This window comes from Paralichthys olivaceus, chromosome 11 (assembly GCF_024713975.1).
Source record: "Paralichthys olivaceus isolate ysfri-2021 chromosome 11, ASM2471397v2, whole genome shotgun sequence".
NCBI lineage: Eukaryota > Metazoa > Chordata > Actinopteri > Pleuronectiformes > Paralichthyidae > Paralichthys > Paralichthys olivaceus.
Genome location: NC_091103.1, coordinates 12227288 through 12244050, shown reverse-complemented (window position 1 = coordinate 12244050; position 16763 = coordinate 12227288). Strand labels below are relative to the sequence as shown.

The 16763-nt window shown below is 42.4% G+C and overlaps 2 protein-coding genes across 2 annotated transcripts in view; one reads left to right on the top strand and one right to left on the bottom strand.

The window, feature by feature from the left end:
• Positions 1-11951, top strand: part of inppl1a (inositol polyphosphate phosphatase-like 1a) — a 26260-nt gene extending 14309 nt beyond the window's left edge. The window contains exons 9-27 of the mRNA XM_020095129.2: positions 442-592; positions 1381-1487; positions 1702-1804; positions 1971-2167; positions 2251-2368; positions 3294-3390; positions 3747-3885; positions 3994-4093; positions 4551-4639; positions 4772-4853; positions 5015-5104; positions 6026-6139; positions 6536-6712; positions 6802-6957; positions 7132-7216; positions 7838-7924; positions 8018-8801; positions 9150-9283; positions 9694-11951. Of these exons, the coding sequence (XP_019950688.1) occupies positions 442-592; positions 1381-1487; positions 1702-1804; positions 1971-2167; positions 2251-2368; positions 3294-3390; positions 3747-3885; positions 3994-4093; positions 4551-4639; positions 4772-4853; positions 5015-5104; positions 6026-6139; positions 6536-6712; positions 6802-6957; positions 7132-7216; positions 7838-7924; positions 8018-8801; positions 9150-9283; positions 9694-9790 (2907 nt within the window). The 3' untranslated portion in view covers positions 9791-11951. The remainder of the gene's footprint in view (positions 1-441; positions 593-1380; positions 1488-1701; positions 1805-1970; positions 2168-2250; positions 2369-3293; positions 3391-3746; positions 3886-3993; positions 4094-4550; positions 4640-4771; positions 4854-5014; positions 5105-6025; positions 6140-6535; positions 6713-6801; positions 6958-7131; positions 7217-7837; positions 7925-8017; positions 8802-9149; positions 9284-9693) is intronic.
• phox2a (paired like homeobox 2A) lies at positions 11906-16763 on the bottom strand. Its single transcript, XM_020094886.2, has 3 exons — positions 16177-16763; positions 14610-14797; positions 11906-14411 (listed from the first exon to the last, which is right to left on the bottom strand). Exons 1-3 carry the CDS (start codon positions 16397-16399, stop codon positions 13917-13919), a joined length of 906 nt encoding a protein of 301 aa, XP_019950445.1. The 5' UTR covers positions 16400-16763; the 3' UTR covers positions 11906-13916.

Here is a 16763-nt window from a genome sequence, read left to right as displayed (position 1 = left end):
CAAAGTGAGAGAAAACATTGGTCGTCAGGTGAAACATCCTCAAATTAGGTTTCAAAGAAACAACCTCCACTCTGTGGCTTTCAAAATGTTTTTGTGATTTTAGAAATGATCCCTGAAAAGCCTGAATAAAAAATTGTAAACTGCCTTCCTAAACTGCTACAGTGTGTGCGGTCGTCAAATTTCCTTCTTTTTTCAGATTTGCTGATATAGTTATATTTAACTTTGTTATTGCAATAGAAGCAACAAGCTTATTGTGTACTGTATGTAATAATAGAGGGAGAGTGGGCTGAGGGCTCCATGGTGTTCACTGTAGAGACCCCTGGTGGTGTAAAGATTTAACCTGCACGTAAAGTGATCTGTAACCTCATAAACCTTCATAACTAAGCACCCCGCTTTGTGTGTGTTTGTGCGTTTGTGTAATGCTTCTCTGGCTCACTGCAGGTCAAGCTGGACGTTTACCTGGCAGAACTGACAAAGATCGGAAAGAGTCAGAAGTACACGCTGTCGGTGGACGTGGAGGGAGGACGACTGGTGGTGATGAAGAAGGTGAAGGACAGCCAAGAGGACTGGACAACCTTCACACATGACAAGAGTAAGAAACACACACCCGTCCAAACACAATAACTGCAGTATTTGCTGAAATGTCTCCCCCAGGAAATTGTTGAGCTGAAATTTTTGTATGACAGAAGTGCTTTAACAACCAGATGGTGACGCATCTCATCTTATGATCACTTTATTTTGTAGATGACAGCTGAAACAAAGGCCACATTCATCAGATAAATGGCATTTTCTGTGTGAAATAGCTCCTCTAATCTTTTTATGGATAGTTGATGTTTTATTATGACTCTGCACCGGCAGCAGTCGTAGCCAGAGGCATTGGTTTCTGTTGGTAAACACGATATCTCAGAAACACCTTGACGGGAACTCATTCAAATTTGGCACAAATGTCCAATTGGATTCAAACATGAACTGATTAGAATTTGTATGTCAAGGTCACGGTGAGGTCACATTTTGACTGTAACTCAAGTGATCACTGATTAAGACACAGGGGAGGTGATCTCAGTTGTGTCTCACCTTTGCTACACAACATTTCAACAAACCCTGAGTTATGTTTCAGGTAAGCTGCGTCCAAGCATTAAAACAATTTGAATTTCTCCAGACCCCAATGATGGTAGGGATTAAATGTATTCAATATGAATCCAAACCTTTAATAACATGATTTTAACAAAGGTGTATTATAAGCAATATAGACTGTTTTTATTACAATTTTTGCTTTTCTATTTCATTTTTTTGTGACCACCCCTTAATGTAAATCTTTAAATCTTTAAAAACACGCTGTCTCCTGTCTGCCTTCTGTTTGTCTGTCTCTGTCTCTCTCAGTCCGTCAGCTGATCAAGTCTCAGCGGGTGCAGAATAAACTAGGCATTGTTTTTGAGAAGGAGAAGGATAAGAGCCAGAGGAAAGACTTCATCTTTGCTAGTGCCAAGGTCTGCACACATTTACACATACACAGAGAGACACACACTCTTCCAAACATAATTTCTAGATGCAAGAAAACACAAATCTTTTAAAGTTACTCAGTCTTTCAAACATAGAGACAACCAACAGCAAACATTGCAATGGTAAACACACTACTCAAAAACAAGGTACTCCTTTGTGGCAGCTTCCACTCACTGATTTGTGTGCATGTGTGTGTTTCAGAAGCGGGAGGCATTTTGCCAGCTGCTGCAGCTGATGAAGAACAAACATTCCAACCAGGACGAACCAGACATGATTTCTGTCTTCATCGGCACCTGGAATATGGGTTAGACACACACACTAACATAATTTAATGTACCTTTGTTGATAGCACAGCATGCTGACTTATCTTAAACATTCATATATATGTTGAATTTAAAAGAAAAAGTACTTCCAGAAAGGGACTTTAATATTTTAGGTGAGAATATAGCACTTTGGTCTTTTTTGTTTAGGCTCAGTGCCTTCGCCTAAGTCTGTGGCCTCCTGGGTGTTGTGCCGCGGCCTCGGGAAGACCCTGGATGAGATGACGGTCACCATCCCTCACGACCTTTACGTGTTTGGAACTCAAGAAAACTCAGTGTGTGATCGGGAGTGGGTGGAGTCACTACGGGCCATGTTGAAAGAACAGACAGAACTGGATTATAAACCGGTGAGGAGTGCAGTGAAAGTAATATTCTTGAGATGGTAGAACTGCAGATGATGGTTCCTTACTGTCTGTTGTTGTTTTTGCAGATCGCAGTGCAGACTCTGTGGAACATTAAGATCGCTGTGCTGGTGAAACCGGAACATGAAAATCGAATCAGCCACGTAGGAATGTCAAGTGTCAAGACGGGCATCGCCAACACACTGGGTAGTCACAATGCTCAGTATACATACTTCAATCTTTTTATTTTTGAAAATTTTAGGTTGTATTATTGCATCTATTGATGAAGTAAGAACAAAGAAGAGTCTGCACACTTATGTGACGACAATTTAACTGAACGTTTCAATCCAAAGTTTGATCTTTGTCAGATCGTTTTTTTTTGGTTAAAAGAGAACCACCCACACCACACACACCAATGGGCTGGTAGGCTCCGTGGTGGTGGTTGTGGTTATCTGTTCAAATGACTTCAGGTGAAACACATCTACCAGCAATCAATACATTTCAGAGATAAATGGGCAACAAGTCATACACAGAATCAAAGAATGCATCAGAAAAGACAAAGAGCCAAAAAGAAGACTATCATCAAAACTCCATTGTGCATTTTGAAATACATTATTTATACATAGTTTTCTAAAAATCATTTACGAGGATCAACCTCACCTACATTAAATTACGGAAATTGTGTCAGGTTATGGAAAAAGGCAGCGATAATCCTGAGCAAGAAATAAGTCTGAAGCATTTTTAATACGATCAGGTCAGAAGGTAGAGTAGAGTCATTTTAAGATCTTCCTTCCATACACCTACTCTCTAATCATTTCTGATAACAGCGTGGTTTGCTTATACCAAATGTACAGAAATGTGCCACTAGAATTATGAACATAACATCTGTTATCTGTATGGTCAATATGCCATGACACTATAAAATAAAAATAATTATAACCTCCCCTTATATGATAATTAACTTTTTTATCTTAATATTTCAATATGAACCACATTTTTGTATGTGTTAGTGTTTTTTAATAACTTAATGCCTGCAAGTCACTGTAATATGTTTTAGCTTGCAAGGATAATTGTCTAATTGTTAATATTATATTGTTAAGTTATGGGTTTGTTTGTTTTGATTGTTTCTCAGGGAACAAAGGAGCTGTAGGCGTTTCCTTCATGTTTAATGGGACGTCTTTTGGTTTTGTGAACTGTCACTTGACATCAGGGAATGAGAAGATTGCCAGGTAACTCCTACAGTCCTACACACACATTTTACACATACCTACGCCATTGTCACAATTCACAGTTGTGCGTAGGTGTGTGTGTTTCGCTCTGCAATTACACAGCCAAAATGCTAGTGGGCGTGGAGCAGAAACGCTAGTGGTGTTAGAGTTTCTATGCTACTGTGTTGAGTTTCTTCTAGTTTCCGGTCCACTGATATAGATATTCTCTGGCGTCTCTGTTCACTACAGAACAATCGCGAGTGTTGGAGCTGATAGATGTTAAAGAGAAAATATTTTTTCTTAAAGTACAATGAAGAAAAGAAAGACTTACAGTGTGCCAGAAAACCTGTGACATATGTGACCTTTGACCTCCGCAGGAGAAACCAGAACTACCTTGATATCCTACGGCTGCTGTCGTTAGGAGACAAACAACTGAGCTCCTTCGACATCTCGCTGCGCTTCACACACCTCTTCTGGCTGGGAGACCTCAACTACAGGCTGGATATGGATATACAGGTGGAGGAGAACACACAAATAGACATGCACAGACGAATTGCAGCAAATTTAGATTAAAACCTTATATTATAATTTATGACCCTGTCTCTTTTGTGTCTGTGTGCGCAGGAGATCTTAAACTACATCAACAGGAAGGAGTTTGAGCCCCTGCTGAAGGTAGACCAGCTCAACCTGGAGAGGGAGAAAAACAAAGTCTTTCTACGCTTTGGTAAGTTGGCTTTTTTAATAGTCCTGAGACAAAAATCGTGCCGCCTTTCATTGTGCACAGGATGATATTTCTGTCAGAGCAGGATTAATCATTCAGAAAAAATCAATTAAGAGATGGCTTCTGCAGAGATTTAGTGATCTCATAAACACAACAACAGAATGAATGACTCAAACTTCCCAAAAGCACCTGCTCACCATGTTGTCGTGTCCCTGTGATAATTCACCAGGACCATTTGTTTTCTGAGTTTTCTGTAAGGGGCCAAAAAAGACCCTGAAAGATGCCTGTCAACCATTGCTTTCCTCAATACAACCAACCAACAACCCACACAAAAATAAGACTATGGTGATCCTCTGTCTAATAGCACTTATGCTTATGGTCATCATTTCATGAAGTAACCGGGCTATTTTCCTCTACACATAAAGTTCTAACAAGTGAATGTGTGTCTTCTTGCTCGCAGCGGAGGAAGAGATATCTTTCCCGCCCACCTACCGTTATGAACGTGGCTCACGAGATACATATGTTTGGCAGAAGCAGAAGGCCACAGGGGTATGTTCGATACTTAAACAATATCACACATACATTCTCAAGTCATTTCTGACAAATACACTTTATCTCCTCTTTCTGGGAATCATCCTGATTATCCTGTTGTGTCCTTCTCTACTTTTCTGTCTGTCTTAGATGAGGACTAATGTTCCATCCTGGTGTGACAGGACCCTGTGGAAGTCGTACCCAGAAACGCACATTGTCTGTAACTCCTATGGTGAGACCATTTGCAGAACAAAAATACCCTTTGTTTCAGTTCACTGGTAAAATGGTTTAGTGGCTAATTTCCCCTCAGCACTGTCACCCTCTGTATATGATGCATGCTGCATTTAATAGGATTATGAACAAGATTGAAGTACACACTCTTTTGTTTGTCAGGCTGTACAGATGATATCGTGACCAGTGATCACTCCCCCGTCTTTGCCACGTTTGAGGTGGGCGTGACCTCCCAGTTTGTCTCCAAGAAAGGTACAAGTGGTTCAAGAGAAATTGTGTAGAAAATACTTTTTGTGTCATTTTGTTTTCACCTCTGTCCATTTCTCTGTTGGTTGGCTTGTTTAGCTTTAAGCAAGATGATGCAAAAGCTACTGGACAGATTCCCACGAAACTTGGTAGAGGGATGTGGTATGTGTCAGGGGGAACCCATTAAATGTTGGTGTAGAGCCAGGATTTTTTTTTATCACTTTCTTTAACATTGTTAGATAAAACAGTCTTTGACCTTTCTTCAGATTTTCCCTGGGAGCAATTCTTGGCTCTATGTGAAAACATATTCAGGGATCTGATATCTATGAGTGTGTAAAATTTGGTGTACCTTGAATTTAAAGGGACTGTTGGGCCTTGACATAAGTATGCACTCTTATGAGAGCCATTCTCATTTTCTTTGTTCCCTTTGTTTATTTCTTCCTGACAATCGCTCTTTCCCTGGCTGCTGACAGATGATTCGGCCATAACGTCAGCGGACTTAATGATGATATGTTTCTGTTCCAGCTGAAATCTGGACTGTTCTTAATGTGCTGCTGTAATCTGGTGATTTCAGTTGAACACAGACCAGAAGTAAACAATGAGTGAAGATTAACAGAGGGAAAAATATACTGCAGCCTGTTACTCAGTTTTGCTCTGTGCTGCAGTAGCATCAGAGCTTATGTATTCCCCAAGATTTGTAAAGTGAATCCCTGTTTTTACTTGTTTTGAATGTCACACATTTAGAGTTTTAATTCTTTCATTACTGTGTTTTTAATTTTATTTGAATCTGTTTTTACTTGTGTGTTTTGTCTCACTTGTGAAGAACTTTATAAATATAAAAATGATTATATTATCTATTCTGTGCCACATACTCAGATCTTTCCATTCTTCTCCTCCTACACACTCTCTCCATCTGTTTCTGTGAAGGTCTGCCAAAGTCCTCAGAGCAGGCCTACATCGAGTTCGAGAGCATCGAGGCCATAGTGAAGACAGCGAGCCGAACCAAGTTCTTTATCGAGTTCTACTCCACTTGTCTGGAAGGTGAGATGAACATTTCTGCACCTTTTGCAGTGAACACATCTTTTTCCACAGTGTGACAGTGTGTATCCAGCAGGAGTGAAAGCACAGACAGGGTTTCTGTGACACCATGGAGATGTTACAGAAACCCTGTGGATGTAAGTGGGTGTAATAAAACTTTGTCTGTTTCTTCTTTTCATATCTTCCACCCTCCCTTTCTCATCTCAGGCAGTCAGTATACCTTTAAACTAGAAATCCATTTTGACCTGTGCTGTTTCCCCACCTTCCTGTCCAGCATGTACTTTTGAATGAAATGCAACAGAAACATCTCCCTCCTCTTCTTCCTTCTCTCCTACCCACCTTGTTCCCTTTGCCCCCTGCTCCCGTCCTGCTTTTCTCTCTCTCTTTCTCCCCTCCTAGAGTTTAAGAAGAGCTACGAGAACGACAGTCAGAGCAGCGACAATGTCAACTTCTTGCGTGTGGGCTGGTCCAACAAACAGCTGACGACGCTCAAACCTCTCCTCTCAGAGATCGAGTACCTTCAGGACCAACATCTGCTGCTAACGGTGAAGTCGCTGGATGGATACGAGTCTTACGGTAAAAAGAACATATTTGTTGTGTGGCTACGCAATTCTTATCTCTGGTTCTTTTAGTCCAACCACAAACGTGTGTTTTCCCCCTGCTAGGAGAGTGTGTGTTGGCTCTGAAATCAATGATTGGCAGCACAGCTCAACAGTTCCACACCTACCTGTCCCACCGCGGAGAGGAAACTGGAAATATCAGGGGATCCATGAGGGTCAGAGTCCCCGCTGAAAGAATGGGAACCAGGGAGAGACTTTACGGTGATTAACTTTCTATTTATATACACTGTCTAAACCTGAGGAGGAGAGCTGAACAGTAAAGACAGTATTTTCAAACAGGAAGCAGTTGAAATAACAATGGACGTTTAAAGATCAATTATTTGGGTTAAGCTAGTTCGGTATATTCATTTAATAATTATTATTGTTCTATTTCAGAGTGGATCAGTGTGGACAAGGATGAGACAGGTGGACCTAAAGGGAAAGGCTCTGTGGTATCCAGAGTGGGACATGAATATGTCAAGTCAGTATGATGCTCTCTTAATTGCCACTTAATGTAGATTCATAGTAAAATGCAAAAAGCCTGGTCTTGAGGAAATTATTTTGCATTTATGTGATTTGTAAATTTGTACATTATATTTGCAATACCCATAATCCAAGGAAGGATGGAAATAACATGTGTGCCAGGTTAGAGTTAATGTTACGTCCCATATTTGAGCGGTCTATGGGGCGTACAACTCATAAAATCATTAACCACCATTGACACGAATCAACAACAGAAACCCTTTAAAACATCCATGGATTTATTAACACAATATTCAACACAATATTAACACAATATTCAACACAATGTAAAAGTCCCAGTGTTTAATAAAAAAATATTATGTTGACATGAGGATGATTCACTCTTAAAACAACCAGTTAATATCAGCAAACATACTCCCTGGTTAAATTGTTCCTGTATCGCTCTGTGCTAAATAAGATGATGAATAATAAAAGTGTCATCTTTTTTGGCAAAGTAAACTGGCAACTGGAACCGGAACTTTTTTCTTATTGGTTTAAATTCAGCCTGTTATAATCCACCTTCGTTTTCCTGGTATTGTGTATTTTTTTTATGACATAATCTGTGGTGTCCAACATTCAGGCCGTCTGTGGTTCGTAAACAGTTAGGAGAGCTGAGCAAGGTCAGTGAGGAGGGAGAGAGGATCAGCAAGGAAGAGACTGCTGCAAGGTACAGACACATTCATGTATCTCACACACAGTCTTTCAAACCACCACTCATAAAAAGACATGAAATCAACTCTCTGCTTTCTATGTTGCAAAGACCTAAACAAGACGCATCAGACGGGGATTCATCCATCAGCAAGAACAGCTACAATAATCCTGCCTACTACATCCTGGAAGGCGTTCCCAACCAGTCGGCAGCTGCTCTCTCACCCGAGCTTCTCCCATCTCCTACCTCTGCAAACCCCCAGGCAGCTAAAGCCCCTCTTCCCTCAGCCGGAGCTCGGACCAAACCCTCATGTCCGGCCTCAGGACCCCCTCAACCTCGCAGACATCTGTCGGGACACCCGGTCCGTGCTATTAGTGAGGAAGGCTCCTCAGAGGACGATGGAGGCGCTTGTGTGGCTGGGGCGCAGGCTGGAGGTGTCGGAGGAACAGTTGGCAGCACGCTGAATCGCCCCCCACCTGACTTCCCTCCTCCTCCTCTCCCTAAGGGAGCCCTGGAGATGGTTGCCGAGGCAGCCTTCCCCAAACCGCGGCCTCTTTACCCAGACCTGGCTGAAGTCCGGATCCCAGTGGCAAGTCCCGCTGCACCGCTTGGTCTGGGGGAGGGTTTCAGAAGAGGAGGAGGAGGAGGCGGAGGAGGTGGTGGAGGAGGTGGTGGAGGTGGTGGAGGTGGAGCAGGGGCACTGGACGACCAATCCTGTTCTGTGCTCCAGATGGCAAAGACTCTGAGTGAAAGTGAGTTTCCTGGACAGCCTCCACGGGCTCCCTCAGCGCCGCCTCTCAGGGGGCAACCGATGGGTTTGGGTCTGGATGCCTGTCGCACCTTCCCACCCAGAAATCCCATCACAGAGAGCATCGCAGAGGACATGCCTGAGGAGGTGGGTGGCTTGTTTAGCTTGTTCTCAGTGGTCAGACAGAGAGGTCTTCATTAAAGTAATGCTGTAGTTGTAGGGGTAACTGACACTTTTGGATTGTTAATATGTTTATTGCATAAAAAGTGTTCATGCTCAATTTTGTTTTTGACATTACCAGAGTTACCTGATTTTTTCCTTTTTATATTTTAATCAGTTTTAGTGTTTCCTTCTTGGGGGTGAAGTAAAACAGAGCCCAACCCAGGCTAGCATCTATCCAGTGACATTGTTAGCATACGTTCTGTGGCAGCTTCATGTTCTTAGTGCAGTTTCTGCAACTTAAGGTTGATCCTGCTTTACGTTTCTTTGGTCCAGGCACTTTGGGCCAGCAGTAGTTCGTCTTTGTCTGTCGGGGATTCTTCAGTAGGGGAGTGGCTGCAAAGACTGGGACTGGAGAGGTATGAGCAGGGCCTTCTACACAACGGCTGGGACGACCTGGAATTCCTCAGGTACATACGATCACACACTCATAAAACTCTTGAACCTTGTCTCTCCAAGTTGACGTCAGTGTCTTCTGCATGTTTGACTCTTCTTTTTCATCCTGAGATATTTGTATTCTTCCAATGTTGTGTCCGTCACATGTTAGAAACCATTTCCTGATATTTTCCTGCTGTATTCTCACCAGGACTTGCATACTTATTTTCCGGAAATGTTACTAGGGGGCTGGCAGCATTTGTGTTCCAGCCCCTCTGGAAAATGTCAGGAAAATGTTCACAAAGAAATTCAGTGCATGTCTGAAAGCAGCTTAAAGAAACACTTTATAAACATCTTACTGCTATTCCTTGGAGCAGTTATTCAACTCTACATGTGTCATATGTGTCAAACCTTGTCACTTATGTTCCGTCTATTACAATTCCAGTGACATCACAGAGGAGGACCTGGAGGAGGCGGGAGTGCTGGACCCCACTCACAAACAGATCCTGCTGGAGAGCCTCAGACAGCAGCAGCAGTCATAAACTGCACCACACTGGTCTGTGACTGGTCCAAACCGGCCTGGTACCACACCAGGTCCCAAAAGGCCAAAAATCTCAGCTGAACTGAACTGAGCTGGAATGTGCCAATTGATGCCAGACTGTGCCTTCTGAGAGAACTTGCACTCTGTTTGTACTTTCAAAAACACTTTGTTGAAACCAGCGTCCTTTTCACATCATGTACTGTATGTGTGTTGTCGTGGTGGTCGTTCGAGGTGGCCTTATTTAATGATCATTTCAACCCTTAAAGCTTAGCGGGAAGCCGTAGGCTGAGTTGATGAGATACGACCCACGTGGTGCAGCTGATTTTGCCTCATCATCTCTGACCTGCAGCTTCAAGCTACATTTAAAGCTTGTTCTTTTTTTCCTGGGAGGAGCAAGAGTTTTCTCACAAATCGGAAATTTCAGACTTTTAAAGTTAAAGTTTAAAAGCAATATAAGAAGGGGGCGGGGTTCATGTGAAACCAGAGCTTTGAAAAACACCCTGCCTGTGTTTTGAGCCCTCAGTTCAGTCTCTTTTTAGCAACACTGTTTTTCTCCAAGTCTCAGGTTTGTCCCCAGCCAAGCTCACATTTGGTAAACTCTCTCCGGAATAATTCAGCTTGGGCTGAGGAACCCCCTCACTTCTGTGATGGAGGCAGACAGGAAGCTGTGACAGGAGAGGAGAGTTTTCAAATATTCTTCTTTTGTGATGACATCTGGGCCGCTGTTAGTGAAACGGTGGCAGTTATTGTCTTAGTGTCTCTGCATGTATTTAAGGTTTTATGTTGTTTATTTTACGATAAAGGGAAAATAGAGCAAATCCACCAAACCTGCCTGTTAGAGCAGAAAGTGCATATTTTACTCGGGCACAGTGTTTAAAGGACTGTATAACTGTCAGGTTTTGACACCGCCCGACCCTACTGAGTGATTTGCACATTCAACACTAACATTTCGGTTTTGTTTTCCAGTGCTCACAGATTTTTATTTGTTTGCAGTTACCTTAAACTAAGGTGGGAAAATGGCACATGGAGCACGCTGTTTCTCGGTCTGGTTGAAAACATTGAAGTAGTAATAAAATCACATGTATAGTAGAGCTAATAAACTCTGCACCAAAATTAATTATATTTACTGAATTTTCCACGTTCACACTTTAATTGTGAATTGTGTCAGTGAGGATTTTCAATCTCAACTTACAGAAGAAAACAAATCTTGTGTGACCAGGTTCAGCATTTGTTCCATTTGGGACTAATTTCATTTGAGAGTAAACGGAGCAGTGTGAAGGGAATTTATCAGTATAGCCGAGCAGCTGGATTGAGCACACATGTTCCCTGATTGCCCAGCAGGTGGTGCTGCTAAACCTCATCAGTAGATACTGACTGGAAACCTTGGAGGGGAGAAAAGGCTCAAGCAAGAAGTCCTACTCTGTTTTAATATAAGTATTTTTTACTCAGTTAAAATCTTTATCTGTTAATGTTCCCACTGCCTTTATTTGTAAAGTCTAAATACTACGTAATTTAAATCCTCTTCTGCCTATCAGACAAGCCGTCAAACCCAAAAGCCAGTTTATTGTTTTTTCAACAGACTTTATGCTGATACCTGTCACTTCTCCTTCATCAAGCTGGATCACATGAAACTTTTCTCCTGCAGTTTAACCCAAACCTGATTTTGAACCTAAAGAATGATGCTAAAACATTTGCCACGAGACGTCCTAAAAAAGTAGAACTCTAAACTGCAAGTGAAATAGCTGTTGCATCATTGAGAGTAAATTAGGATTAAACTGCATTTTCATTCTCACGCCCTTGAATTATGTTGCTTACATGCGTTGTCAGACTCATCTTCTTATGTGTCGTCTAATTGTTTAACAGCCATAATACAGAAAATGTGGAAATGTTCAATCTGATGATTTTTTTAAGCCTCTTTTGCCTTTCAGTGTTCTCAGTGGTGTGTGTGTGTGTGTGTGTGTGTGTGTGTGTGTGTGTGTGTGTGTGTGTGTGTGTGTGTGTGTGTGTGTGTGTGTGTGTGTGTGTGTGTGTGAGAGAGGAAAAAATGATGCTCTTGTTTTGTATGTTGTTTCATACGTAGTCTCCTCTGTTAGTTGTTAACTTAATGCAAGTTGTTCACCCATGTAATTTTTATTTCAATTAAAATCTAATATCTTTCCTTATTTTATAAATATACTCATTTCCTTTTCTTTTTTTGTTGTTGTCATCGACAGGGAAAGCTGTGAGGAAGAAACAGTTTTGGTCCGAGAGAAGTAGAGCAGCCTCAGTCAGGGAAAGACAGACAGAAAGAGAGAGTACGGTAAAGTGAATATATAGTGAGAGTCGTTAGTGTTACCATGTTTCCAGGAAAATAGACTTTCTTGAATTTCTTAAGTCTGCATGAAACACAACATTCTCATCATTTTGTGTCGCACACAAGAAACAAGATCATTGCACACGGGAGGTTGTGATTCCATAATGTAGCTTTATTAGAATATTCAGAGTAGTGCTATAACCTCACCAGAGCATCTGTCGATTCATAGTGTTCATGGACGTGTTGGTCTGCGAGACAGATACTCCGCAGTGAAATAACTCTGTAAAGCAATGTGAGAGAAATCAAAGAAAAAGCTACCTAATATTTATATTACTAATTACAGGATTTACACTTACAGAAATGTATGGAGCAGTTCAAAGAAACATCTTCTCACAGATATAATAAAAAATATTAATAAATACATTTGTTTCCCTTTTTTTTTGTTTGGAATAGATTTCTAGAGTAAACTGTCCCAGCTCTGAAATCCAGATGTTTCACGAGCAACTTTACAAGGTGAAAGAAAGTAGAAACAGCCGCTGCTTTTTTTTTGCCTTTTAGCAAAATAAAGACGAGGGTGGAGGAGAACAAACTCAGATTGTTAATGGACACAGTAAAAAACTTCCGTTGATCGTTACATATTTGTCAGCTGCAGGAGAGTTAATGACACTGGGCTGATAAAGTAAGTCCAGTACGAGTTCATAACCACAGACACTGAAGCTCTGCAGCCTGCAGAACACACGTATTCACTCCCATCAATCCAGCAGGTGAATCAAAAAACCCTTCAGGCAGATGGGAAGGGAGAAACCAGTTGTTCCACAATGATACCAATAAAATAATTTGGTTATAATTAGACAGATTTTTAAGGCTACACTCTGCTCTGAACCTTCCTCCACCCACGCAACAGGGAAAACGCCTCTAGTTCTGTCTCCTTCCTGTGCTGAATTCAAACAAAGTTCCCTCTGTTTGACACAGAAAGGCATGATGGGATTGTAAAGCTAGGGGGAGGAGGGGGTCACATTGAGAATCAGAGTGTAGGGAGGAGGGGTGTTCAGGATTTGATACAGTAAAGAAAGAGAAGGGGATGAATTGCACTGGGGAGGTTTCTTGTCTGGACCTGGCTCCTCTAATTGGATTTATTTGGTGCTCTCTGTTTTTGCTGGACAAACAGATTTAAATGGGGGACCCTGTTCTTTCTGGTGGGCGTCTGTGTGTCAAGGAAGTTGTGCTTGTGTGGGTAAAAGTTTGCTTTGTCTCCGAGTGCAATGTTTAGATTTCTGCTCTAAGTCCGTACCTGACCTCCATGCTCATCAGAGCCTGTGGTTGTCCAAGTGCATTGCAACACAGTGAGTGTGGGAATGTGAGTGAAAATGTGAAAGAGAGACAGGAAGAGGAGAACACAGATTGTTTGTGAGTAACCAGATGTGTGTGTGTGAGTCAAAGAAGTGATGCATGGTTTTTGGGCCGGACACAAATATCCTTCTGACACTAGTCGGGGAACAGTTAAAGTACATGAGGGGTTTTACATCATTAAATAGAGCTGACAACTCTGTGTCTTTTAGTCTGAGGACGAGTGTCCATGTCCAGGTGGAGTTTTGCAGGTTTAATGTGCACAGTTGCATATTCTGGGGAGAGACGGTGGCAGACTTGTGATTTTGTTATCTGAGTTTGAATCAGTTTTCAGAGGAGAATGGAGGTTCTCGCTGAGCTACAGCAGAGTCCACCGGGGAATTCTTGGTTATAATGTGTAAGTCCTGACTCTCAGCAGGAGCTAGAAACTCCTCACTGTTCCAGCACATCACACAAAGTCTGTTTCTCTTTTCTCTCCCTCTGTGCTTCAGAACAGGTTCGTCTTGATGGTGGGGTTGGGTTTTCTGTGGAAGGACGACAGGACTCCGGCAAAGGGCCCGGTCATACTGTCCGCCGGCTGCCAGGCCTTCAGAATCTCCTGAGTCTGGACAGCCGGCTGTGCCACGGCCGGGTTGGACGGCCCCAGGCTGGACCAGCTGGGCGGCTTCAGCCCCTGGAGGACCGGGGAGCTAGAGGCATTGGCGTAGCCGACGTTGACGGGAGCTGGGCTGGGACTCAGGCTGGCAGGGCTGCCCAGGTTTCCGCTGGCTGAGCCCGGCAGGGAGGCCGTGCTGTCAGGCGTGGGGCTGCAGGTGGATTCTTTGGATTCATCATCATCTGATGAAGATCTGGTCTCTCCGCCCTTCTTCCCTCCAGAGCTGCTGCTGCCTGTGCTGCCCGTGGTGCCACCAGAGTTGTTGGCTTTGGAGTTGGCTGCACGCTCCTGTTTACGAAACTTGGCACGCCTGTTCTGAAACCAGACCTGATGAACACAGACAGAGGTACAATTAGCTTTTGATTGAATATTGACAAACAGAAACATGAGAAAAATGGTCCCAAACCTTAAGATTATAGATCAGATGTATCTCATATTCTGATTGGCTGTGATTCAGGTGTCTGGTGTTTGTTTTGTAGCCTGAATACAAATGTCAGGTGTAAAATAAGAGCCTGTTGGTCTCACCTGTACCCGGGCCTCGGTCAGGTCTATCTTCAGTGCCAGCTCCTCTCGGGTGTAGATGTCCGGGTAGTGCGTCTCGGCAAAGACTCGCTCCAGCTCCTTCAGCTGCGAGCTGGTGAACGTGGTCCTGATGCGCCGCTGCTTCCGCTTCTCGTTCAGGCCAGAGGGGTCCGAGAAGAACTTGTACGGAACTGAGAGGGAAAATTTAAATCTGTTTAATCGCTAGAAAGCAGCAACATTTATTCAGTGAAACATTGACTGACGTTTTTTAACTGTCGAGGCCGTGGATCACAATGACGCACAGAGGCCGTGCGTAAATGGCGCAGGAGCCGCCACACTGTCCGATTCTCAAACGATAATCAGCTGTTTTCCTCAATCAGCAGTCGGATGATTTTGCTCCGTAATTTGTAGTTTATATGAGGCCGATTGATTTATTGACAAAATAACGACATCGTGTTCGGATCCAATCAGAAATGACGATGGATAAAAAATGGTTCCAAACCAAAGCTGGAGGCCTTCAGGCCACTTTTATAACGGAATGATTTAACGGCTACACCAGACCTCTGAAGTCATCTTATTTATCTGATTAATACTTCCTTAAAGTGCATGTATTCATGACCTAAAAAATATTTTTGTTTATTGTGTTGAGAGGATTCATGGCCTTTATGGTGAAAAACTAATGTTGCCCATTTACCCAAATGATTTGGAATCTTAAAATATTAATGGGACGTTAGCGAATTTATTAATGTAGGCCATAAATGTTTTGTAATAAAATATTTCAAGTAAAAAGAAAAAAATATTTGTAGTGTACTGGTTACAACAATCAGAATTGTATTGCTTATAATTGAAATATATTTAAATGTATTAAAAGGAGGAATCATAGGACACAAACCAATATTTCAGATCGAAATCCAAAGACTCGATTAGCAACTAGCTGAATTTCACAGCTTCATTAAATGACTTTTATTAAAAATCTTAAATAAACATTTAGAATAATTGATACAGTTTGATATGAGGGCCAACAGGTGTGTGTGTGTGTGTGTGTGTGTGTGTGTGTTCGTCAAGATTGATTTTTGTGAGCTCTGCATTATTAAATTTTTTGTATTAGTTTTATAATTAGTAATATTAGTTCTAGTTATACTATTATAGGTCGATATTACAGCTTTCTAATTTATTTGCAGATTTATGCACATACAGCTCAGGTTTCACCTTTTAAAATCATCATTTAAAAATTGTAATAACATTTATCATCCTTTTAATGTCTTGTTTGCAGTGATTTGATTCTTAACCTTAAAGATCAGTCAAATCTGTGTAAAAACCATTTAGGCCTCACACTGTACAGGTCGATCATTAACGAAACATTTTACTGACAATGAAATATTGCACTTTATTATTAATTGAAATTGTGTTTTCCGCAGCTGAAGACAAAATAAATGTTGGAGCTTCTTTTTTCCTTTAGCTTTTTAAAAAGAATGATTCACCTGATGACCAAGATGTCCCTCATCCATGCAGTGAGTTTATCATTATAGACATTTATATGGCTGAATATTATAGATCATGTATTCTCTACCTGAGGAGTAAGGGGTGGGCTGGTGCTCCCGCAGGGCTCCCAGTGTGCAGCTGGCCGTGCTGAGCGGGGTGCAGCCCGGGTTGGAGAAGGGTCCGCTCCGGATCGGGTTGTACTGGAAGGAGCTGGCCTGGCTGCAGGAGCTGAAGTCCGCGTAGGCCGACGCTTCCATGGCCGCCATGCAGGAGTCATAGGAGTTCAGGTAGGAGTAATCCATCTTATACATGGAGGTCAGCCGGTGCGAGCACCGGGTCTGCGAACACGACGGGGTGAGGTGGGAGTCAGAGCGGCTGCAGGTGACTTTATACCCCAGGAGACGGAGCTCAGAGTCGGTGCGTGTCTCCGGCGTGTCCCCGGACTGAAGCTGGCTCTCTGCAGAACTCCTGTCAGCTGCGTAACAAAGCTGCTTCTTTTTCTTAGTTTCACTGTAAATAATCCAGTCGTTTTCTCTTTTTCCTCCCTCACTTTCTTCTGATTTCCTCTCCTCCTGCTTCTTCTGCTTCTTCTTCTGCTTCTTCTTCTGCTTCTCCTTCTGCTTCTCCTTCTCTCTGCAGTTATTCGCTCTGCGCTCGCGCTCCGTGTGACAGCGC